The sequence below is a fragment of the Rhinoderma darwinii genome, chromosome 10 (assembly GCF_050947455.1).
Source record: "Rhinoderma darwinii isolate aRhiDar2 chromosome 10, aRhiDar2.hap1, whole genome shotgun sequence".
Taxonomy (NCBI): domain Eukaryota; kingdom Metazoa; phylum Chordata; class Amphibia; order Anura; family Rhinodermatidae; genus Rhinoderma; species Rhinoderma darwinii.
In genome coordinates this window covers 96360798-96386956 of record NC_134696.1, presented here as the reverse complement: position 1 = coordinate 96386956, position 26159 = coordinate 96360798, and the positions used below count along the sequence as shown (strand labels likewise).

General features: G+C 40.1%; 2 protein-coding genes across 2 annotated transcripts; one reads left to right on the top strand and one right to left on the bottom strand.

The window, feature by feature from the left end:
* The first annotated feature begins 7548 nt into the window (after positions 1–7548).
* On the top strand, positions 7549–14993 carry LOC142662648 (ly6/PLAUR domain-containing protein 3-like). Its single transcript, XM_075840859.1, has 5 exons — positions 7549–7606; positions 9094–9219; positions 10757–10930; positions 13102–13239; positions 14683–14993. The coding sequence occupies exons 1-5, from the start codon at positions 7549–7551 to the stop codon at positions 14991–14993; spliced, it is 807 nt and encodes a 268-aa protein (XP_075696974.1).
* Positions 14994–18006: 3013 nt separating this feature from the next.
* LOC142662647 (phospholipase A2 inhibitor and Ly6/PLAUR domain-containing protein-like) lies at positions 18007–23803 on the bottom strand. The gene is made up of 5 exons (XM_075840858.1): positions 23704–23803; positions 23089–23205; positions 22134–22283; positions 19935–20084; positions 18007–18146 (listed from the first exon to the last, which is right to left on the bottom strand). The coding sequence occupies exons 1-5, from the start codon at positions 23753–23755 to the stop codon at positions 18007–18009; spliced, it is 609 nt and encodes a 202-aa protein (XP_075696973.1). The 5' UTR covers positions 23756–23803.
* Between the last annotated feature and the right edge of the window lie 2356 nt (positions 23804–26159).

Genomic DNA, 26159 nt, shown 5'->3' with positions numbered 1-26159 from the left:
CAAACACTTAAGGACGATTATCGGGCAGACAATAGTTCATAGAACGCTCGTTGCCGATAATTGCTCTGTGTAAACCGGGGAATGATCAGCAGATGAACGAGCAAACGCTGGATCATCTGCTGCTCGTATCATTTTAAAAAAGTAAAATATTATCGTTGCCGGATGTAAACAGGGAGACGCACTGCCGACATGATAATAATGGATGTAGACGAGCGATCGGAGTAATGACCTCTCATCCCCATCCATAGCTCCGTGTGACAGGAGCAAGCGAGTACCGATCAACAATATGTCTTTTATCGGCACTTGCTACTCATAAAATCCACCAGAAAAAAATTGTGTACATCTACTGCCTACAAACATGTAAACCTGGAAACCAATATGTTTGATGCACTGTGTAGTGGGAGTGATTCATATAGAACCAAGTTCCATCAAGTTCCCTTGGTTGAACTTGATGGACATGTGTCTTTTTTCAATCGTACTATGTAAGTATGTAACTATATCAACTCAATTTCATTGTCCCCTATTTAAAATTTAAAATATTCATGTCTCAGGTCTGCTTTATTCTATATATTCTTTATATTCTCCATCATCTCTTGTCCGTACCCCCTCCCCCCACACATCATGATTCATCCTTAACCAAATCTGATCTTTCCATTAGGTCATCCAGCTGCAGAATGCAGACCTCCATCTGGTGAGATATGTCATTATGATGTGTGTGACCTCCATTATAAAGATATAGTAAAGCACAGAATACAGATAGGAGAGAGAAAGGACATCCGACAGAGAGCAAGAGCTAGTAAAACACAGAATACATGTAGGAGAGAGAGTACATCAGACAGAGAGTGAGATATAGTAAAACACAGAATTTTTGATAGAAGAGAGAGGATGTCAGACAGAGAGTAGGAGCTAGTAAAACACAGAATACAGATAGGAGAGAGAAAGGACGTCAGGAAGAGAGTGAGAGCTAGTAAAACACAGAATACAGATAGAAGAGAGAGGACATCAAAGAGTGAGAGCTAGTAAAACACAATACTGATAGGAGAAAGAGGACATCAGACAAAAAGTGAGAGAAAGTAAAACACAGAATACAGATAGGAGAGAAAGGACATCAGACAGAGTGAGAGATGGTAAAATGCAGAATACATATAGGAGAAAGAGGACATCAGGCAGAGAAAGAGAGCTAGTAAAATACAGAATACAGATAGAAGAGAGGACATCAGAGAGTGAGAGCTAGTAAAACACTGAATACTGATAGTAGAGAAAGGACGTCAGACAGAGAGTGAGAGAAAGTAAAACACAGAACACTGATAGGAGAGCGAGGACGTCAGACATAGTGTGAAATTAAAGTATGACGCAAAATACAGATAGGAGAGAGAGGATGTCAGAGAGTGAGAGATAGTAAAACACAGAATACAGATAGGAGTGAGAGGACGTGAGAGAGTGAGAGATAGTATATCACAGAATTCAGATAGGAGAGAGAGGATGTCAGACAGAGAGTGAGAGCTAGTAAAACACAGAATACTGATCGGAGAGAGAGGATGTCAGACAGAGAGTGAGAGATAGGAAAACATGGAATACAGATAGGAGAGAGAGGACATCAGGCAGAGAGTGAGAGATAGTAAAACACAGAAAATAGATTGGAAAAAGAGGATGTCAGGCAGTGAGTGAGGGGCTGTCATTTGAAGTTTGCGGGGCACCGTACTTCCTTCAGGAGAGGAGAGAGCAGGCCAAAGGAGGAGTGCACCGATGAATGACGAAGCCCCTGATGTCACTGTCCATATATAGACAGTGATTTCAGGAGCTTCCCCAGAACCAGAGTCCCAGAGCAGAGCTTATAGTAGCGCTGTGTTCCGGGACTCCTGCTCTGAGGAATTCCCTGACATAACTGTCCATATATGGACAGTGATGTCAGGAGCAGAGCTGGAGTCCCAGGCAGAGCGCTAGTAGCGCTCTGCCCAGGACTCAGGCTCTGGGGTTGCCCATGACATCACTGTCCATTTATGGACAGTGATGTCAGGAGCAGACCTAAAGTCCCAGTCAGAGTGCTAGAAGCGACTGTGCTCCTGGACTCCAGCTGGGGAAGCCACTGACATCAGTATCTATATATGGACAATGATGTCAGGGGCAGAGCTGGAGTCCCAGGCAGAGCACTAGTAGCGCTCTGTCCGGGACTCCAGCTGGGGAAGCCCCTGACATTATTGTCCATATATGGACAATGACGTCAGAAGCAGAGATTGAGTCCCAGACAGAGCTCTAGTAGCGCTCTGCCCGGGACTCCGGTTCTGGGGTTGCCCATGACATTACTGTCCATACTTGGACAGTGATGTCAGGAGCAGAGCTGGAGTCCCAGGAAGAGAGCTACTAGCAATCTGACCGGGACCCCGGCTCTGGGGATGCACCTGATATCACTGTCTATATACAGATGTAGCCATCTTTAACTTGATTCCGATAACTTGCTGCAGCGTGATATCACACAACATAAGCCATTGAAAAGTCATTGAAAAAGGCAAGATAAGAGATCTAGACACTGTCTATTTAATGCGTTAAAAGTCAAGGTAAAGATGGCTACATCGTTATGTACAGTGATGTCAGGGGCATCCCCACAGGTCTGGAGCAGAGCCTATACTAGTGCCGTACTCTGGGATTCCGGCTCTGGGATTGTCCCTGACATCACATTCCGGTCTATGGACAGTGACATCAGGGGCTCCTCCAGCAGAGGAATCCACGACCTAAGCATCGGCAACGCTCTGGCTGGGGATTCCACTCCTAGAGGGGGCCACAATGGAGCTATCTACAGGTGTGTGTATGTTTGGCACTATCTACAGAGGGCACTGTGGCATTATCTGCAGAGGGTACTGTAGCATTATTTACAGAGGTTACTGTGGCATTATCTACAGAGGTTACTGTGGCATTATCTACAGAGGGCACTGTGGCATTATTTAAGGAGGGCACTGTGGCATTATTTACAGAGGGCACTGTGGCATTATCTACAGAGGGCACTGTGGCACTCTCTTGGGGGGTGACATTATCTACAGAGGGCACTGTGACATTATCTAAAAAGGGGCTGCCTAATCTTGAAATTCTTGTGTCTTGCAAACGCTGTCAATTGACCAGCCAGACTGATTTTACACATAAACTGGAAAACTGGATTGTTAAAATTAGCAAGTGGAGTAAATTTGCAAATTTCCGGTGAGTTTAAACCTAGCACTATTATTATAGTAATGTAGTAATATAGTGTTATTATAGTAATTTAGTATTGTTATAGTAATATAGTAGTATTATAATATGTAGTATTATTATGGTAATGTAGTATTATTATAGTAATGTAGTAGTATTATAATATGTAGTATTATTATGGTAATGTAGTATTATTATAGTAATATAGTAGTATTGTAGTATGTAGTATTATTATGGTAATGTAGTATTGTTATAGTATGTAGTGTTATTATAGTAATGTAGTGTTATAGTGATGTAGTATTGTTATAGTATGTAGTGTTATTATAGTAATGTAGTATTATAGTAATGTAGTATTGTTATAGTAATAAAGTATTGTTATAGTAATGTAGTATTATTATAGTAATGTAGCATTATAGAAATGTAGTAATATTATAGTAATGTAGTATTATAGTAATGTAGTATTATTATAGTAATGTAGTATTATTATAGTAATGTAGTGTTATTATAGTAATGTAGTATTGTTATAGTAATGTAGTATTGTTATAGTAATGTAGTATTATAGAAATGTAGTATTATTATAGTAATGTAGTATTATGGTAATGTAGTATTATAGTAATGTAGTATTATTATAGTAATGTAGTATTATAGTAATGTAGTATTATTATAGTAATGTAGTATTATTATAGTAATGTAGTATTATAGTAATGTAGTATTATTATAGTAATGTAGTATTGTTATAGTAATGTAGTATTATAGCAGTGGTCTCAAGTACGCGGCCCCTGAGGCTGTCATCTGCAGACCGCGGGACACAGTGCCGCTTGTATAGGCTCTGCTCCGGGACTCTGTGGAATTCCCTGACATCGCTGTCCATATATGGACAATGTTGTTAGGGTCTTCCCCAGAGCCGGATTTCTGGGCAGAGCGCTAGTACAGGCTCTGCTCCGGGACACCGTGGAGTCCCCTGACATTGCCGTCCTTATATGGACAGTGTTGTCAGGGTCTTCCCCAGAGCGGAGTCCCGTGCAGAGCGCTAGTATAGGCTCTGCTCCGGGACTCTGTGGAATTCCCTGACATCGCTGTCCATATATGGATAATGTTGTTAGGGTCTTCCCCAGAGCCGGATTCCCGGGCAGAGCGCTTGTAGAGGCTCTACTCCGGGACTCTGTGGAATTCCCTGACATCGCTGTCCATATTTGGACAGTGTTGTCAGGGTCTTCCCCAGAGCGGAGTCCTGGGCAGAGCGCTAGTACAGGCTCTGCTCCAGGACACAGTGGAATTCCCTGACATTGCCGTCCATATATGGACAGTGTTATCAGGGTATTCCCCAGAGCGGAGTCCCGGGCACTGCGCTAGTACAGTCTCTGCTCTGGGACTCCCTGGAATCCCCTGAAATCGCTGTCAATATCATGAATCTCGTAATTTATGGACGCCTATTGTGGGGAGAATGTGAAATATATCTAGTGGATCCCAGCGAAGGCTGACAGAATATTACCTGGGACTTGCAAATGAATGGGCACTTTAAGTTTTTGAGTCTAAAGCAGTGACTCCTGGGGGTGGGTGGCAGCGAACAGAAATGTAGGTACCTTTTTTGGAGTCAACAAAATGGCCCCCTCTATACAGGACTACAGCAACTGGCCTGATGACAGGTAGTTAGGTTTTTGGTGAACTCCATCTGCGCAGATCACAAAAAATGCAATAAAATGTTGTTTTTCACCTTGGGTTTAGTCCTGATGACTAATTATCTATAAACTTCTCAGCTGCTGTGTGGAAACATCATTAGACAAGGAGTGACAAGAGCTACTGTGCAAATGGCTGATGAATTGAGGAAGTTGGCACTTGGCTACTATTCTGATGTCAGAGATCTGCTAACTAATAAAACTTGAAAGCAGGTAAAAGTGGAAGAACATTTTACTGGACTCAGAGCTGGACAGAGCTGTCCAATATATGTTCCTTAGATATTAATCTTTAACCCCAAAGACAAGTTGCACTTGCCTAGTTTTATTGACCTATACCTCACTCTTTTACTCAGCGAGCTTCCAAGTCTAAATTGGGATTACAAGCTTTGAAATCTAAGTGGTGAAGCCAAAAGGAAGGTAGACATTTGAAGACATCTACCCCAATGGTTACTGTGGAAGTTTTCTTCATTTCTGCTTTGTACAAGTTCTTATAAATCTCATATTTTTTTAAATTAGAAATGCAGAAACTTCAGGGTTAAGGGGGATTGATCCAAAGGTCCAACTGACTTTCTCATCTATAAGAGATAGGACAGGACAAGGGCTGAGAAGTGTTGGACCCTCTAGACCTGGTAGGAAGCGTTATGATGGCATAAACCATCTCCGCAAAGGCGTAACTTAAAGCTCCTGTTCCCAATGCAAAATCTGTAATAGGGCCCTTCACTTACCATGTGCCATTTGTAATACTGGTGTCGTCTTATGTGGCAGAGGGGCTCCAGGCATCAGGGCTTGGGTGCGACTGCTACCTCTGCAGCCCCTATAGTTACGCCCTGCATGTCTGAGTGGCATGACCTCTATATATGTCCCGAGAGTTTTCTAATATAATAGTTACATAGTTAGTACGGTTGAAAAAAGACACATGCCCATCAAGTTCAACCAAGAGATGGGAAAAGGGAAGGGAAAAATTTCTACAGATAGGAGCTAATATTTTTTCGTTCTAGGAAATTATCTAAGCCTTTTGTGATGCCATCTCCTGTCCCTGCTGTGACGGCTCCTGCGGTGACTATTCCATAGATTCACAGTTCTCACAGTTAAGAAGGCTTGTCGTCTCTGCAGGTTGAACCTTTTTTTTCAATCGGAGGGAGTTCCCCCTTGTTTTTTGAGGGCGCTTTACATGGAACAGGATTTCACCATATTTTTTGTATGTGTCATTCATATATTTATATAAATTAATCATGTCCCCCCTTAGTCGTCTCTTTTCAAGGCTAAATAGGTTTAATTCTTTTAATCTTTCCTCAAAACTTAGATTCTCCATGCCCCTTATTAGCTTCGTTGCTCTTCTTTGTATTGTATGTCATCCTTTCTATGAACTGGAGCGCAGAACTCAACTGCATATACTAGATGAGGCCTCACTAATTTGTAAAGTGGTAATATTACATCCCTGTCCCGTGAGTCCATGCCTCTTTTAATACACGACAATATTTTGCTGGCCTTTGAAGCAGCTGATTGACATTGCATGCTGTTATTTAGTTTATGATTTACAAGTACACCCAGATCCTTCTCAACAAGTGACTCCCCCAGTGTAGCTCCCCCTAGGACATATGATGCATGCAGGTTGTTGGTACCCAGGTGCATAACTTTACATTTATCTACATTAAACTTCCTTGGCCAACTGGATGCCCAAACACTCAGTGTGTACAAATCAGCTTGTAATTTACGAACATCTTCCATAGACTGAACATTACTACATAGCTTGGTGCCATCTGCAAAAATAGAAATAGTGCTATTAATCCCATCCTCTATATCATTAATAAATAAGTTGAATAATAGGGGTCCCAGCACGGAACCCTGGGGTCACCACTTATAACCGGGGACCATTCAGAGTACAAATCATTGACCACAACTCTCTGGATATGGTCCTTGAGCCAATTCTCAATCCAATTACAAACTATATTTTCTAAACCTATAGTCCTTATTTTACCCATTAGACGTCTATGGGGGACAGTGTCAAATGCCTTTGCAAAGTCCAAAAACACTATATCCACAGCGGCCCCTCTGTCTAGGCTTCTCCTCACCCCTCATATAAACACTATATCCACAGCGGCCCCTCTGTCTGGGCTTCTGCTCACCTCTTCATAAAAACAGATCAGGTTGGTTTGACAACTTCTGTCCTTAGTAAAATCGTGCTGGCTGTCACTTATGATACTATTTTTTGTCACAAAATCCTGTAAAAATATCAATTTTTCTTAGATGTATCTCACTTTTCTATAAGGTCAGGATATAATTGTATGGCTTATATGTACACCTTTCCTTTATATAAACTTATGGCTTATAAAACTTTCCTTCTTTGTACATATACAGGTCTTTGGAAACCACGCTGACCTGTCCTAATCCTAAAATAGTCAATGAAAAATATGAATGTTTTATCACGTCTTACCATCTTTCCATATCTCACATGCGGCTCTGAAAATGTTAATGATTGATACAATAAAATATCAAGTGGAAAATAACACATTTCACCTAGAAAGACTCAACCAGTAGAAATCATGTGAAGAGCTGAACGTAGATTCATCATCACTTGGGCGTAGCTTCTGAACCAAGAACATCATTCTCAAAGACTCGTTGAGAACCTTCTTAGGTATCATTGTTCTCCTGTGGAACCATCTCCTGGTATCTACCAAAGGTTGGGCTTCCAGCAATGGCATCGAACGTCGCTCTTTTCTTGGGTTTGATCACCAGCTGCCTTCTCGTGACCGGTAATTTTCTGTAGGACACAAAATAATGTTGTTACATTTAGGGGGGGGTTCATTCATTTGGGAAATTGGTAAAATATTTTAGCCCCCACTGTTTTATATTACAAGATTCTCAGGTGTTATTGAGTGCAATCAGACTTTCTCTATTGAGTTAGTTCTGTTTATAAATTTTAGAAAGATTTCTACGGAACTTCAGTCATGTCAAAATTATCCGCTCCTATTTTTCTCCTAAATAACTTTCTGACTCAATAAACCAATGATCAACAGATAGACAGATATAAAATAGATAGATATAAAATAGATAGATAAACAGAACTTGATAGATAGATAGATAGATAGATAGATAGATAGATAGATAGATAGATAGATAGATAGATAGATAGATAGATAGATAGATAGATAGATATGAGATGATAGATAGATAGATAGATAGATAGATAGATAGATAGATAGATAGATAGATATGAGATAGATAGATAGATAGATAGATAGATAGATAGATAGATAGATAGATAGATAGATAGATAGATAGATAGATAGATAGATAGATATGAGAGAGATAGATATGAGAGAGATAGATGATAGATAGATAGATAGATAGATAGATAGATAGATAGATAGATAGATAGATAGATAGATAGATTAGATAGATAGATAGATAGATAGATAGATAGATAGATAGATATGAGATGATAGATAGATAGATAGATAGATAGATAGATAGATATGAGATAGATAGATAGATAGATAGATAGATAGATAGATAGATACAGCACACAAGAAAATGGTGACAGCACACTGCGAACACTAGGTTCTTAGCGCACATTTTGATTAAATGCTGTGAGCCCACCTGCGCTAAGAACCTCCCTATTGTAAGTAGATTTAGCAGTAATGCATATTTATTCATATTTAGTGCTTAGGTGGCATTAGTGTTCACAGTGTGCTGTCACCATTTTTGTATATTGTATTGCCTTGCAGTCTTATACATCGTTGCACCTGTATACTGTACATGTTTTGTTTTATTTTGCTGGTATGTGCTGATCAACTTTTTTTTTTTAGATAGATAGATAGATAGATAGGGACAGACAGACAGACAGACAGATAGATAGATAGATAGATAGATAGATAGATAGATGATAGATAGATAGATAGATAGATAGATAGATAGATAGATAGATAGATAGATAGATAGATAGATAGATAGATAGATAGATATGAGATAGATAGATAGATAGATAGATTGATAGATGATAGATAGATAGATAGATAGATAGATAGATAGATAGATAGATAGATAGATAGATAGATAGATAGATAGATAGATAGATTGATAGATGATAGATAGATAGATAGATAGATAGATAGATAGATAGATAGATAGATAGATAGATAGATATTAGATAGATGATAGATAGATAGATAGATAGATAGATAGATAGATGGATAGATAGATAGATGAAATCTATTTAATGATATTCTTTGTGTTACAGGTTGCCTTTGCTTGGAGTGTTTTCTCTGTAATGAATCTTTGGATGTTGGATGCTCCAATTCAAGTAAAATAAGTTGTACTGGAAGTGACAATATCTGTACAGCGGTTTCATTCTCTGCAAAAATAGGTAAAAATGTCTCACATTTTGGATAAAAAAAATTAATATATTCTGTTACTCACAAAGCAAAGCCAGGAGCAAACAAACCAACCAACCAACCAACCAACCAACCAACCAACCAACCAACCAACCAACCAACCAACCAACCAACCAACCAACCAACCAACCAACCAGAGAGCTGATAGAAAACAATGGCAAAGCTGATGAAGGTTTTTCAATGGTCTCTTTAAAACAGAATGACAGACTTGGTGAATCCTCGGCCCGATTTATACTAATGACAAAGGGACAACATGAAAAAATGTGCTCTTGAATTTGGTGGATTGACTTTGGTCATGTCTAGTTCTGGATCTGAAGTCACGTTTGGATCCTTTTAGCCTTTGTCATTGTGTTGTATGTTTCTGTGAGCTTAGGTCTTATACTATAGATCTCATGGAGCAATGCTCTATGACCTCTATCCTTAACAATAACCCAAAACCATACTCATATTTTAAATTTTTGAAAAAATATATATATTAAAAATGGATATAGGAAAGCGCTACACAAAGGAGTAATAATAATGGGTGGATTTATTTTGCAAAGAAGGGCAACGCGTTTCAATGCAGAACCTGTGTCTTTTTTGGCCTGATGAAGATGCAGGTTCTGCGTTGAAACGCATTGCCCTTCTATGCAAAATAAATCCACCCATTATTATTACTCCTTTGTGTAGCGCTTTCCTATATCCATTTTTAATATATATATTTTTTCAAAAATATATACCTTTTAAATGGCCTTTTTTTCGCGGCACAATACAATTGATGCCGGCTTTTGGATATTGAAAGCTGCAACCTATTTTACTACTGTCTACATCCCTAAGTTGTACCTGTCAGTACAAACTTCTTTAGGCGAGTGCTATAACTTACCACCACTACTAATTAACTTACCTATCAGGTTTATCTTGCACCATGTGGCGCTGTGTACGTTTTTTTCTTCCCAGACATCATATTTTCAATGACCCTCTCTTAATAAGGCCAGTTCCTTATTAATGATGGTTCTCCAAAAAGAATCAAAGTTTAGGAAGTAGGTCCAAACTTACAATCCTGATCCAAACTACGGTAACTACACAGATGTAGCAGAGATAAATTTGCTGTTTAGCTCTTTTTGGGTCTGCATCATTTTTGCCCTTTGATACTGTGCCAAATGCCAAACCCTCTGGATCCCACCCCAATGCAGAAGACCCACTATTCATATGCCAATAGCACCACTTTGCATAGGACCTATACAGCCTATAGATATTAATTATATAAAAAAAACATTTTGTGTAGCGTGTTTTTATCATTGCTCCCTTAGTATGACATGTCGTAGCAACTTATAGTAACACTGGTGTCTATTGTGGCATAGCGCCACCCCAAAGAATAAGGGCCTCTGTGTAATTGCAACCTAATCAGTTGGTTTTGGATGTGATGGGGGTTGGGCATTGAATTGTAAGTAAAGGCTTCTCTATAATATTATAGAGTCGCCAGCTTGTATCCGATCTCACTGTGATACCTTTGTTTCTCTTATGTATCAGGAAACCAAATGGAGAGCAGAATAGTGAAGGGATGTGAGAAGGGTTTCCCAAGAATCTTGATCTCTGCTTCAAACTCTACTGGCATAGGGATTCGTGCATCGAAGCTTTCCTGTAACTCCTCAATGTGCAATGACAAAATCATCGATTTAAGCACAAGTTTTCCTCCAGAACAAGGTAACGATCATGCAGACGGCTGGGGGGTAGTACGGAATGTAGACTGCCACTTCTTACCTAATCTTACACAAATATGGGATTGTTAAGGGATTTTTAGCTAAATAAATCTTAATGAAGGGTTCTACACTCTATGTGTCAATTCCTCACCATTGTCAAGATATATGCTTGTTGTCAGTGAATGGAAACATTCTAATTTACATTCAAAACATACAGACACTTCCTATCTTAATAGACTTACTGTACATTAAAATGTATTTCACTTTAAGGTGCCACCAGCAAAGCAGAATAATCATGCACAGTTAATATATTAAAGGGACTGACTAGTATAGACCACCCTTTCAGGTACCAGTAAAGTAGTCCCCCTAGTGGCAGCTGCTGATCACAAGATCTTCGTACATTGTGACCCACCAGAATATTTGGTTTCTGACCCGCTTAGACCCATATAGTTTGTGCGATTAACCTGCCGTCCCTTTATTCCATACACTGCTCCACCTCCAATCTGGGAGGGACCTATAGATATGCTCATCCTGCTCTCCCTGTTTCTGTCACAAGTACAGTGAATACTGACCCTTACACAGGCAGAGTAGGACGAGAGGGGCATAACTCAGCACATCTCTATGCCATTCAGGGTCTGTAAAAAGCTGGTTGACACAACATTTGGGCAATAATTTATTGTATACAGGGAAACAATTGTGACGCGACCTTTATCCCATCTGATTCCGGCAGTAAAACAATTATGAGGATGGGGTGATGCCAGGTAAATGATCCCTTGTAAAAACAAGACAAACAGCCTTATGATACAGTAGCAAATATCAATTTTAGATCCAACTAGTCAGAGAAGCAAAACAGGTTTTATGGGTATGAGGTAATGGATCATAAAGACTCTGCCTATCCTGCAAAACAAATCTTTCAAAAACATTTTCTAAACATTTGTTTACTAAAAATCTCATAGTTTACCTTTATTGCATTGATTTCTATTAAAACTAAAGTTTGAGGAGAAGTTAGCTACTTCCTCTCTCACTGATGTAACCCATGAACTTTACTTCTCAGTACTCAGTACTTAGAAGTTAGTTGCTTCCTCTCTCACTGATGTCACTCATGAACTTTCCTTCTCTGTACTGAGAAGTGAGCTAATTCCCCTCTCACTGATGTCACTCATGAACTTAACTTCTCAGTACTCAGAAGTTAGCTACTTCCCCTCTCACTGATGTCACCCATGATCTTCACTTTTCTGTACTCAGAAGTGAGCTACTTCCTCTCTCACTGATGTCACACATGAACTTAACTTCTCAGTACTCAGAAGTTAGCTGCTTCCTCTCTCACTCATGTCACTCATGAACCTCCCTCCTCAGTACTCAGAAGTTAGCTGTTACCTCTCTCACTGATGTCACCCATGAACTTCACTCCTCAGTACTCAGAAGTTGGCTGCTTCCTCTCTCACTGATGTCACCCATGAACTTCACTTTTCTGTACTCAGAAGTGAGCTACTTCCTCTCTCACTGATGTCACTCATGAACTTAACTTCTCAGTACTCAGAAGTTAGCTACTTCCTCTCTCACTTATGTCACCCATGAACTTCACTTCTCAATTTTTTTTCACCTGTTTTATATTAATAAGCAAGAAAGAAAAAAAAAAGTTGTTTCCCTATGGGCAGTAAAGTAGTATAAAGCCTTTTGCCTGTCTGACACATTCTTAACGGACAAATGAACATTTGGTCACTAAGTTAAGCATGTCTCTTCACAGTCAGAGGGATGGAAAGAGGAGTTTTCCCATTGTGATTGATTTCCAGGAAGACTTAAGAAAGGGGGGATGAAAGAAAAATAAGCCCCATGAGAACTAATATGGCTAACAGGGGTAGCTGTCAGATATAGTTACCGCACTTTAGGTATTTGTTCTAGAGCATTTATTGCCAAATCAGAAAAGTCCCCAGTAAATATAAGTACTCTTCCATCAGGTTGTTAAAAATAGTAATTATCACTTTCATGTGTCATTGGATAACCCCAATGGGAGCTGTAGTAGCCGCCATATTGATTATCACCCAGCTTAAAATCTCCTATAATATGGGGTATACACAACTTATTCTTGATAGTAAACCATTTAAGAGTCAAAGTATTCTATTTATGCATGTTATAATGGAGCTGTGATTAAAATGTGTCGTTCTCTGTTATCAGTCATCCAAGACAATGGACTTGAATGTTACTCTTGCATCAGCACTAATAAGTCAAAATGCTCAAAACAATCAGCTCAGAAAGTGAAGTGTCCAGTTGGCCTCAATACTTGTTATGAAGCTGAGGGGAATCTCACTATAGGTAAGTCATGTCTTACTCGGTGTCATGGAGATCTACATGAGCCAATGTAATATTTCTTGCATGCTGCCATCCATTGTATGGATCCAATGATAATTAGCGAGTGACTTTGCTGTTACATACTCATTACTTATAGACATCAGCAGGATCCCATAAAACTACAGGGAATCTCATAAAAAAATATCTACAGCTGTAGGTCACATCAATATAATTGGTTTTGAAATGGCAAATACTAATATTACTTGCTAATTATCTATTTAAATTAAAAGACATGTTCACTTTGCAGCCCTTTTTCTTTTATTTTAATGCATGTAAAATGAAAAATGAAGCAACTTTGCAAATGGTTTTAATTAAAAATAAAAAAAATCTCCTACCATTTTGTATATACAGCTCCTATGCAGATCTATAAGTCTCCATGGTAACAGACTACAAACCCGGTGTAGTCTGATGCTGCAGTAATACTTCCTTTTTTCTGTTCTACTTCTTGCTAACTTACCAAATAAATGCTAGTAAGAAGTAAGGGACAGATGGAAGGGAGTAACAGACTACATAGTGTGTTTTTTGTAGTCTGTTGCCATGGAGACCAATCTGCCTGGCAGCTGTAGACACAAAACAGAAGGAGATTTTTAATTAAGACTATTTGCAATGTTGCTACATTTTTCATTGCATTTGAGTAATAAAAATTGGTTGTGTAGGTGAACCTTTTTTTTATTCTAATAAACAACTGGATTGTACTTAAAGGGTAACTAAATGTTTAAATAACTTTTAATGTATCGTGACATGTGAGAAGTTTTGATCGGTGGGTGTCCGAGCACTGAAACCCCCATCGATCGCTAAAACGAAGTGGCAGAGATATGAGCCGCTTAGTTTCTGATGGGCTTACCCTGGAGAGTCGAGCGAGCGGTGTACGGACTCACAGACTTTCTATTCAGCCTGTACACTGCATGCTCGGCTTTCAAAAAAAATAAAAATCTGATCATAAATGAAGCGACATGGCGCTTCGTTTTAGCGAGCGGTGGGGGTCTCAGTACTCGGACCCCCACCGATCAAAATTCCGACCAGTCACAATGACATGTCCACCATTTTTTAAAAGTTTAGTTACCCTTTAATTAATTACTTATTTTAATGAATGTCTAGCAGTTTTACACATTGAGTAATACAAACTCTGTGCTCTTCAGAATATTTAGGAAATGTGTACAGACAGATTTATTTTAACATTGTCTAGAAGTTTTAGGCCTTCTACAATATACCCAGACGTTCTGTACAATGCCATAAACTCACACATTGCTCGTAACATCTACATTCTGTTCTGGCTAATATAGGGGGGGGGGTCTCATGTGATGGATTTCCTTATATTAAAGCCATATGCCCTAATAAATGAAAGGTGTGGATGATGTCATTAAGCTGATATAATAACCTATGTTCTGTATTTTCTGTGTCCTCCAGGAACCATCTCTTCTCCCATCTTTGTTAAACAATGTTCTGTTCCTACCAATAATACCGCCATCGTGATCAGTCAAGTCTGGTATAAAATATCTGTTATTGCTGCATATTGCTCAGGAAACCTCTGCAATGAGAATATAATATTTCCATTAGAAACATCAACTCTGACTACAGTCACCACCATAATTTCGACCAACACCACCAAAGTCCAGCCTGTGACCACCAAGGGCAAGATAACCACCAGTGGCATTGGGAGAATAGACCCATGCTACGTGGCCATTATCCTTCTGATTGTTATGGAATCTTTCTTGTAACTACTGTTAATATGAGATACTCCTTTGCTGAGATCATCCTCACATGTTGGTCAAGTGTTTTTGATTGGTTATTTTGCAGATTGGGAATTTCCATTTGTTTTTTTAATTTATTTCAGTACTTAAATAGGCTTCATTCTCCAACATATACCATAGAAAATCACCTGTTTAATGTTCACACTGGCGTTAGGGTCCATTCTTCCAGGTTTACATTGCTCTCTATTGGCCAGAATAGCGCAGTCTATTGCGCTACTCCAGCCCCGTTATAAGTCAATGAGATCCGTCATATGCTTCATGGCTCCTGTTATGGCGAAAACCATTATAGCAGTGTGAACAGAGCCGAATGATTTGACATTTGCAGTCAATATCAGCCAATATGTAGATTATAATACTATAATACTGGCAACATAGCCAATGGGTCTTGGTAGAAGCTTATACTCACTCTTTTAATTTGAGTTGGTGGCTTCCAAGGTAGCAAAAGTGACTGGGCAGCATAGGTCATCGATAAACTCTTTGAAATAGTGGTAAATATAATTAAGGAGATGTCTGTAGTAGAGGGGTTGCCTCTGGCAAACGCGACCTGTCCATGTATTATATGGACAGCCATTCATTGGTTGGCCATAGCCTGCCCTTGCGATAATAGTTGCTCGTCGGCGATCCACTGATTGCCAAGCTTCGATCTGAAAAGCCCTTTAAGCTCATTTTAAAGTAACATAGGGAATTATTTGATTGCTATCCCGAGAGCTGCCATAGACGTTTAACGACTACTACTGTCCATTGACGTGAATGGCTGTCCAATGGGCACAACATAATGATTAATTTCTTAAAAAATTTAATTTCCAAGGCAATAAGAGTTGAACATGGGGACATACAAACAGCTGGATACAACACAGTAGGCTTGCCACTGGGGGGCCTTCAATATGGTTATCTGAAGAAGACCACCCCTTTAATTGTCTACAGATTTAGAGCAATTTACAGAATTGGGATATATTACAGTTGTCACAGCCCCACCAATTAAGTCACTGCCAGGTCTCTGAGGTAGTGGAAGTCAATGTGTCCATGAGACGGAAAATGAACCGGAATCACACTGGCCACTAGGACATCCGCCATGTCCTTTCTGAACAAGAAAGTTTATTCAATCGGATATGCATTTGAAAAGTGAAGACAAAAAGTGGAGTTGTTGTCCATGTCAACCATGGTTAGCGTGCAAAACACAATCACTTTGAGGACATAACCATATTATTTTTGTTTAAGAGGGAAATATCTATTCTAGTTCCCAATATAGCAATAGGAAGACATTAAAACACCTCTAAAAGTTTTGAATTAACCCTTACCACATACCTTGGCAATCACTTTCATTGTATGAATGCTATAACAACATAAAACCCCTTCCATGTTAATGGTGAAGCTTCCTTTGGTCTAGGTATGGAGGATGCCCTTGAGATCTGGTTCTAACAAAATCATTCTTTGTGAACTTTCATATGGGGTTGGACTGAGGTACATTGGGACCACCAGAAGAATTGATTCTGAAGAACTATCATCTAGATTTGTTATGTCTGGGACCTGCTGTAGTATCAGACTCAGTGGTCCTCTTTTGGAGTTTTATACACAATAGATAGAGATCGCCCTTAAACCATCTTTTCTCCAAATGAAATATCCCTGAGTTTTTTAATCTTTTTGATAATGGATTCCACCCATCGCTTTAATTACTTTAGATGACCATGGTAAAATGATCGCTGTATTTTGATTGACCGCTGTGGATAGCATCCCTACTTTTTGCCTGCACTAATTTTCTATATTGTGGCCCATTATGCCCAACTATTGACAATATATACTGAAAGTCTGTGTGATTTGTGTTGTCTTATCTGCAGAATAAAATTGGAATCAGGACCCACCACCATTGTCATGTTTATCTTATTGATATCTGCAAATGATCCATTTTCTATCTCCACCCCCGAAAAGAAAAAACTGTTGCCACTGCATCTCCCACATGTGATCTGTGACCCATCACTCCTACACCAAGAATGCCAAATTTGCCTCGTTATATGGGGGGACGGGATATATGACTCTCTAACTAGGCATATTTTCTAATTAGGAAGCCTTGGTGACCACTAACCAAGAGGATAAAGTTATTTTTTACAGATGGAGATGTACTTCAATTTTACCTCGTTCAATGGTCAGAGATGGGGTTGGGATTGTAGTGTCAGGTCTTGTCCATGAAAGACCTACTGTGGTCTCTGTTTTAGGCTGGGTTCCCCTAACCATACAGTATTTGCTGCAGCCAGAAGTGTTACTTGAAAGTTCTGGGACCCAAGGCGAAATCTATAAAGGGGGCCCAACCAACCATGTGCCATTTATAATACTGGTGTCTTCTTGTTTGGCCATTGGGTCCCTTTAGGCACAGGGGTGACCGCAAACCTCTGCACACCCTATTGTTATTCCCTAGTCTGCATTTGTGCCCAACAAAACATTCAGTGGGTTCAGCCCCAAATCTCAGAGACAGAGAAAATGTTGGAAGTTGGATTCTCTGGTCAAAGTGAAATTGTAGTTTTTATTGACTGAGGACAGAGCATCACAAGGATAGGATATGCTGTCACTCGCTGATCATTGGGTTTGACTACTCCGGTTCAATCAGCAAGTGGCGACATGTCTTAGTCATATCACTTGCAACCACTGAAAACCCTTTAATACATTCTCCCGGTAGAAAATTTGTACTAGGCCACCCCAACCTTCATGCGTCAAGTATAGCACTTCTATCCACCTTGTATTACAGGGGACGTAGGACCCATCTGGTGCCAGGGCATGGATATGACTACAACCTATGTATGCCCTTTAGCGACTCTACTGGGTCCAACAAGTCAAAAATAACAAAAACACAAAATAAATACATAACACATAATTTTATTTTATTGTTAAGCCGATTTAATTTTGATAATGATAAATTTTTTTATATATTTATCGAGCAATGCATTTTAATTTGATTTGTATGCTTACTTTTATTTTTCTAAGATTGACCTTAGCCTTCTAATCTTAAATTTTCTGGGCAACTCAAGTTTCTTAGCGTTCCCACCATGGTCCCAACTAATGCGTTATATCCAATATCACAGGCTCCGATTGTGGCGCAGCCGGCAAAATAATATTTCTCCTCCAGTTTACCTGAATGCAAGAGAACATAAATAAGATTTCATGTAATGAAAAGCACATATGGTGACAAATTAACTTTTCTAAGAAGTTCTCTGAGGACCCGCTTTCACATGAACTTTTTTTTTCCGTTTTCTTGGTTACGTATGTTTCTGACAATCAATATGGCCGCCATTACAGTTCCCTGAGGGGATGTCAATCAACTTTTCTAGAATGGCTGAAAAATTTCATACTAATGTGATACTATGTGGTATTGGAAAGCTTTTTGACAACCTTACAACAACTTAAAGTGATTGTCTCAAAGAGTCAACTCCTCCTCCAGTGCAGGACCAAGGATAATGGAGGCAACTGGGAAACAAATGTAGTGAGTGCCTCCTCCCCAGCAGCAGTGTCAAATAACGAGAGGATTAATTAAGACTATTCTTTGTAGAACTAAGTGATAAGCGTCGCCATATGTTTGTGATAGCTGCTTATCACCATCTTCCTACAATAAATATACTTATTTGACCATTGGATTTGTTCTAGCTAGTAATGCAAAAAGATTGGGTATCCGAAACCTTCATATAAGAAGAACAGAGCTCTGGCCCGTAATAGATATTAGTTAAAGCTGCACCTCTCATGGCACATATAAAACTTTTTATATTGTTGGAGGTTCAATTTAAATATTTTGAAACTTTCATATGTTCTTGATGAGGTGTCTCGAAAAGGTTGCAGGAAATTGGTAGTGAAGGCCCCTGAGCATTTACCCCTTTTGCCCTCCCTGTGATCTGCCCCTGGCCTTCTTTAAAGATAGCTGGCATGATCATCAGCTGGTCTGGCTCCTAGAGCTGAAGCTCTGAAGGGCCGACCCATTTTTACGTGGACCGTCCTGGTCCGCCAGAGGGGCGCTTTTACTTAGGTTCTAGAGGGGTGGTCCAGAGCGGGCTCATAATAGATATATAAAAATTAAGTGCAATGGCGATACATACTTGGGGCTCCAGAAGAAGCTGGACAAGGCGAAACCCAGGGTCGGGCAGCGGAGGCTTGGCATGCAACGTGGAGATTTTATATATTTATGAGTGCCTTTTAATTTGTGAGTATATGAAATAATAGATCAAACGATTTTATCCAACGCTGCAGTCTGCGCTATGTTTGTCTGCTTTTATCCTATGCAGAACCTCATTATGTGAAGACTGGGAAGAGAATGTCTACGCGTTTCAAACTTCTCAGTTCTTATTCATAGCTTTGAATAAGAACTGAGAAGTTCGTAACGCGTAGGCGTTCTCTGCCTGGGATCTTTAAACACTTGTTTTACCATTTGATACCAATAAACGGCATTGCATTTTTTACCTACTTTATCGTGTGCCGGACCCTAACTTTTTCCTTGATGTTTCTACCGCATGGTCTCCCAGTCTTTTTTCTTGGATATCTAGCCACCTCCGACATTGATTCTTTGCCCGAGCATCGATCGATGATGGGTTGTGGCGTCCTTATCCTGCTACAATGGTGAGCGGAGCAATACTTTTGTTTTTTGCCTAGAAACATCAAGTGTTTTCTGATACTTCTAACCTGCTTGATATTGGGGATGATGAGGGACTTGTCCTGGAGTCAGTGTGTTGAATTTTTATCCGGACTATACAGTGTGTAGCCTCATTGCACATAATTTTTATATATGGATTTCTGAGTGGTTTGCTGGACTCTATTCACTGCAATTGGGTGCCCCACTGAATACAGATTAGTGCCAACCATATGTCCGTACATTATAATTGGGCTCATAATAGGTTATAACAATTAAGACAATTATTTTATAGATAACATTATTACCTGGACGCGTTCCATCTCCACTGAACTCAAGGCAGTCTCCCTCATTACCGGTACAGGCAATAGGTTCATAACCACTGTTGCATTCGTAGGCTCCTTCCACATAACACGAATTGCATTTGACTTTATTCTCTGCAATATTTTGTTCTGGCACTAGATTATTATCAAGAAAGGGAAAATTGTAAATATTCATTGCGTACAGAGCCGGCTCCAGGCGTAACTGGGCCTTGGAATTCATGTTGGGGGCCACTCTCTAACCGTCATTTTGCTTGGCAAATGTAAAGAATATTTACCAAGATCGCTTTGGGACCACCAAGTCGTGGCTTCTGCTTAGTACTGCCTTGCTGGCATATATACCATATGTTGGCACGGTATGGCAGGAAATAGCCATTCAAAAATCAGTAGACTTGTAGGGGTCACTCACATAATAGTGCATGCAGGTAAGGGTCTTTGACTTTTTGAAATACAAATGTTAAAATACAATAAGTAGATCAGTAATATTATTGAAACTAGTTGCATTTTTCCAATAGAAACATGTTGCAACATTTTGTGATACAATTAACAAAAAATGTATCTCTCTCTTTCCAAATACATTATTACCATAGGACAGGGACCCATAAATATACCCTGACACTGCAGTTATCATTAAACACTATGGGACGCCAAGAGTCCAATGTTAATATCCAGTACACCTTTCTTTGAAAACAACCACGTTCTTATCTGTTCATCATCGTGTCCTTCGATTTCATTTAATGAAAATCATCTCAAGTCCAAAACTTTATAGGCCATTTTTTTAAAAATATCTGGCGACTTCGGTCTTACCAAAATTTTTTTGACGTTTATCATCCTCTTTAGTTACCACTTTTTTAGCCTCCTTCACTTTTCCCTTAATTTTTTGCTCAAATGTTCTAACGGCTGATCCATGCTAATTAGGACGCAGGCTCATAAACTGCGCAGTCTGTCCAATGTACACCTACCCACATGGGCATTTCAGCATCAGGGCCGGCGTTAGGGGGGACAATCTGGGGAATTGCCCAGGACCCCAATCCTTTTAGAGCCCCCTGCCCACTATAGAAGCCATAGCACTATCTACAGGGGGTCTGTGTGTGGCGCTACCTATAGGGGGCTGTGGCGCTATCTACAGCGGGCACAAAGGGGGCATTATTACTGTGGAGGGGGCAAAGAGGGAACGGTTACTGATGGTGTACTTTTATTGTGTCGAGCGCTAAGAGATGATTATTATCATCTGGGACACTGTGGATTACTAGTTTGTTTAGGGGTATAGGTGGGGAAGATGCTAGAAAAGAAAGAAACCAACATGTCTGTGTGTCAAATTCTGCAGAGACGAGTCGTGGCTGGAATAAGTCATCACAGTGGTCTGGGCGGATGGAGAAAAAAAGGGAAAGTGAACGACTCCAATCAGAGAACACAAAAAAATGGCGAGAGCACACTGAGAACACTAATGCCACCTAAGCCGCTAAATATAAATAAATATGCATTAATGTTAAATCTACTTACAATAGGGGGGTTCTTTGCGCACATTTTAATCAAATTGTGTATTGGATTTGTACATTGGACTTTCTGAGTGAGTGCTAAAGGATTAAACAAAAACTAAAGATTCAATGTATATTTATAGGTTCCTGTCCTGTCAACCACATAGTAATATGCCGTTTTGGACCAGATGTATTTGGCAAGGGAGAGATACATTGTTTAATTGTATCACAAAATATTGCAACATGTTTCTATTGGTGGAAAATGCTACTTGTATAAATAATATATTTTTTTTACTTATTGGATTATAGGTTTCTTTTGTATTGAAGGGTAGATGATTAGGTGATGGGATACAACACGCATGTTCCAGAAAATGGGCCCTTCCCCGAAATGGCGTGTTTAATGCTTGTCCCCTCCAGCAATGCTTCTCCATGTAAATTATAGACTTTATTTTGACAAAAGGCGATATAAACCACTGCTGGGACTATCACACTAAATGGTGAATATTATATGCCATGCTTTCCCTATACTGCCAAGTTTTGTACTGAATTGGATAAAAAAGTTTTTTTACCAGTGAAAATCCTGCATTGGTTTATCCTATGATAGTATGAGAGGATACAGTATCCAGAAACACAAAAAATACATGTGTCTAATGTGCATGGAATTATAATGACATATGGTGCCCGCAAAATATACTTCGTATATGCTTACTTTTGATTTTTCCCGAATTACAGTCGTCTTTGTCACAGCATTCATTGTAAATTTTCAGCAAGAAGTTAGTTGTAGTCAAAGTTATAAGACCCGCGCACAATGCCGTGAAATTACTACATCCTCTGCTGACTGAAATTATCTTGTCCCCATCTGGAAGAAAAAGAATATGGAAATTTTTGATCAAGTCTGAGCCCGCTATAGTAATGAGACATGCTTTGCATTATAGCTGATGAGATCATTCAAATATTCCTGTAGCAGCAGGGGATGAGTGTGCTGAACATGTGGGAGGCAGTTACCTGTCCAGATCAGGCTATGATTTTAACCCCTCTTTTATTAGGGAATATGGATGCTATAGAGTGGGGGGGGGGGGGTTCCCTGCACAGGTCCCCATCTATACGTCAGAATGGAGACTCACTCTAGAAGAGCTGCTCCTGCTCTAGTGAACCCGACTCGTTCGTCCATTACATGGACGACCATTCATTTTGGGGAAAATTTGTGGAAATGTATAGCAAGGCACATCTTCTTCCAGCCATAAAAGATGACCGCTGAGGGAACCCGGTCTAGCGGAGATTAACCACACCGACTTTTAAAAAAAGGGGGTTATCTTTATGAGACACCCCCTTTATTGGAGACTGGACTATATGAGAAATGGGCAGTAATATTTGGTGACGAGTGGGAGATCCTAGGCAGATAGCGAGTGGTAGGAGCATGTTGGGCTGATCGTGCTGTAAGCTATATGTGAAAAGAGAATGGAGATAAGTGGACTGTTACAGAAAAACAGACTTATAGAGTGGAAGAAGGAATGGCAGCACAGAGTATTTCAGGATAATGGTTCTGTCATGGTATGAACCCTACAAGCCCACAATCATATCACAAATCTTAATATTTTAAGGCACATTTCAATAAACGGAGCATAGTTGGGATGTCTTTCGAAAATATGGTTGATCTAACTTACTGACGATGTTCTCTTCAATTGCCGAAGTGCAAAAGTCTTTTTCATATTTACACTCAACGGAGTCTCCTGAGCAATCTTCACCAATGTTGCTGCATTGTTGACACCTGATGGCTTCACCTAGTGCAAGAAATGTTTAGGGTAGAGAAAAAACATAAGAAACTCATTACCGGATTTATTGATTTTGTCATTCAACGTCTATTCCATCACCCAAGTAGTTAAAAATAGGAGATGACCCTCAATACAATACAATAGTGGTAGATAACATCATTCCAGAACCCGAAGAGAGGCCCTAACTCAAGAGCCTCCATCTCTATATCATAGGTGGTATGACCCCGTGAGCCTCCCCATGGGAAACAATATTAGACTCCAAGAACCTGCCTTGACGGTCACATCCTTCCTACAAGACATAGGAATGACCAAACATCATCCCAACCCTCCTATCTTGGTATGTGGCACTAACCAATACCAAGTTCTCCCATCCTATCATATTGGTATTGTATGTAGTCTGTCAATGGTACACTTTATCATTGGTAAAAAGCTGAAGAACTTGAGGTTGACTAAGGACTTCCCATGGACAGTCCCTCAAAAGTACAATATAATAGAATTTTATCTTACCTATAGTGATATAACCCATGGCAAAGACAAAGAAGACGAAGAAGTACTTCATGGTTGAAGAAATTGAAGTTCAAGTTGAAGGCAGATAGACAAGTCTACAATGTTGGTGCAGTTAGTTGTGCCTTGACTGGGGATGGCAGATCCTTTTATACTGTACTTGGTAGCATCATTTGGCATGCTGTGATCCAATATGGACCGTACTCAGGAAAAGATGCCATCTGTTATTTCATAACTTGGCAGTACTGTATGAAACACAAACATCTACCTGGCAAAACAATCATTCCTGGAACTCAACATTTAAAATTGTTTTCCATATTAGCAGGTGCTGGGAGATAAAAATCTCGAGCAGGATTTTGAAAAACCCACAGACATTGTTGAAGGTTCAGCTGAAACGTTACAGAAATGGAAGAAGGTTAAAGACTTGTCCTTAAAGAAATGTATGGAGGGGTCCCGGACCATACGGAGTGCTCCACCTAAGCGCCTCTAATGGATCCCGTCTTGTTGGTGGGTGTATTGGTGAAAATCCCTCCAAGAAGCATGTGCTTTCCTGTTGGGCAGTAAGGGAGCTGGAATAGCAACAGTCAGTGATTGGGTCAGGTTAATGACCTGTGATGTGGATGTTGCTGGGTCATGTCAGGAGTTTCTCCGGTAACAGGTGGGTCTTTGGGTGATGTCTGAGGGGCTGTCAGCTCCTATCCTATTGGGAAGGATGGATCCGTGGCCAATTACCTTCCATTCCACCAAAGTGTCCACGTGTGCTATTTACTTATTATAGTACCAGCTTGGCTTGGGCTAAACTTGCATTTTATTGCCCAGTCTGGCATATTCATGAGCTGCGGGCATCCCCTGCCCACCTGCTGCTGATTGACAACATTCTTCCTATGCACAGTAATAAGGAGAAATTTGTCAATGAGCGGTGGGTGCTCAAGAATGCCTCGAACTTCAGGGTCGAAACATAACACACTGTTAAAAACAGCATTGAGCTTTTGTCAAAAGTCCTATACCAGTTTCCTGCACTATTTCTTCATCTGTCCCATCTTCTCCCATCTTTGGTGCCTGTTTTTGCAACTTTCACAGTGACGGGTCACCAACTTTGTACTTGACATCTATATAATGTCCTGAGTGCTGCCCAGAGCAACTACTGGTGACCACAGAATGTTGTTGTCACGGATACTGGAGCTCATTGAAAAAATTGGTGTAAAGGAGGCCATGAAGACATCCATAAGTATGGATGTGCATGGAAAATGTGTAACACCAATGATATTATGTAGATCTCTGTGTATATATCAGGCCCATATCGCAGCTCGTAATAGCAGGGTTATACAATCAGACAAAACTTTCCCTCTGAAACCCATCTTGTGTGTATCTTAAAGGTTGAAGAAAATGATGGTTGGAATTATAATTGGACCTTCTCATTGTCAAGTTACCACACTATGTCAATCACCCCTTCTCCTCAAAGGCTGACTTTCAATCCTTGACCCCAAATTCTCATCTTCACGAACGTCCCTGGGTTCGTCAAGGAGTTACTTACAATGACCCCAGACCCTAGATGAATTGAATAACAAACTCGGACTGAGAAGGGAATGTAGAAAGCCACTATCCTTGGAGTCATTAATATTGTTGGAGAGATGGTCCAACATGTTCAGGGAAGTGATGGCATTGGTCATTATTACACCAGTGTAGAAGACTATCTCGATGGCAGGCTATAGAATGGTATACTCCATTTCTGGTCTTCCATGGGAGTAAATAGCAGATTACATATCAGGTTTCTCTGTCTTTCCCATGCCAGCTCTGCAATTGCCCCAATGGGTGACATACCCCACTGTCTAGGTGTATGTACATTGCACTTCTGTTATTTACTTGTTCTTCTAAATGTTTCTCTTGTCTACTGCTGGTCTTCTACACCCACAACATCATCACTGATTAATTTTCAATTCTGGCTTGCCTGATACATGATGTGTAGAGTCTAAGGAATCTCCCAGTTCTCCACCCTTAACCCCCACAAGGATTTATGGACTTTCCTGGTCAGATTCCAAGGTCGCAAAACCCATAGTAGTCAGCGATTGGCAGCAGGTACGTTTGCTTGGTATGTCTGGAGCAGAATCAGAGGCGATGACAGGAACGCAACTAGGAGTTGTCGCCGGGAGGTGAAATGGAAATATAATAATTAGCAAGGCCAGAGGTCAAAACCAGGAGAATGACTACAACGATAGGACTACGAATACTAGGCGACAAATTCAAAGAAGAAAGACAATAGCACGGTCCGGGGGCAAGACTAAGGTCAAGGCCAAGATCAGAGTCAAAACCAAGAAAAAATAGGAATTCAACTAAGAATAACAATACTGTAGTGGCCGCGGTCGCGGACCGCTGCCATCACTTACCGGCCAGCGGCTACGACCACAGATCGTTGAAGTCCAGCCAGTACACGTGGCAGCACTGCTCCACTGTTCTTCTTA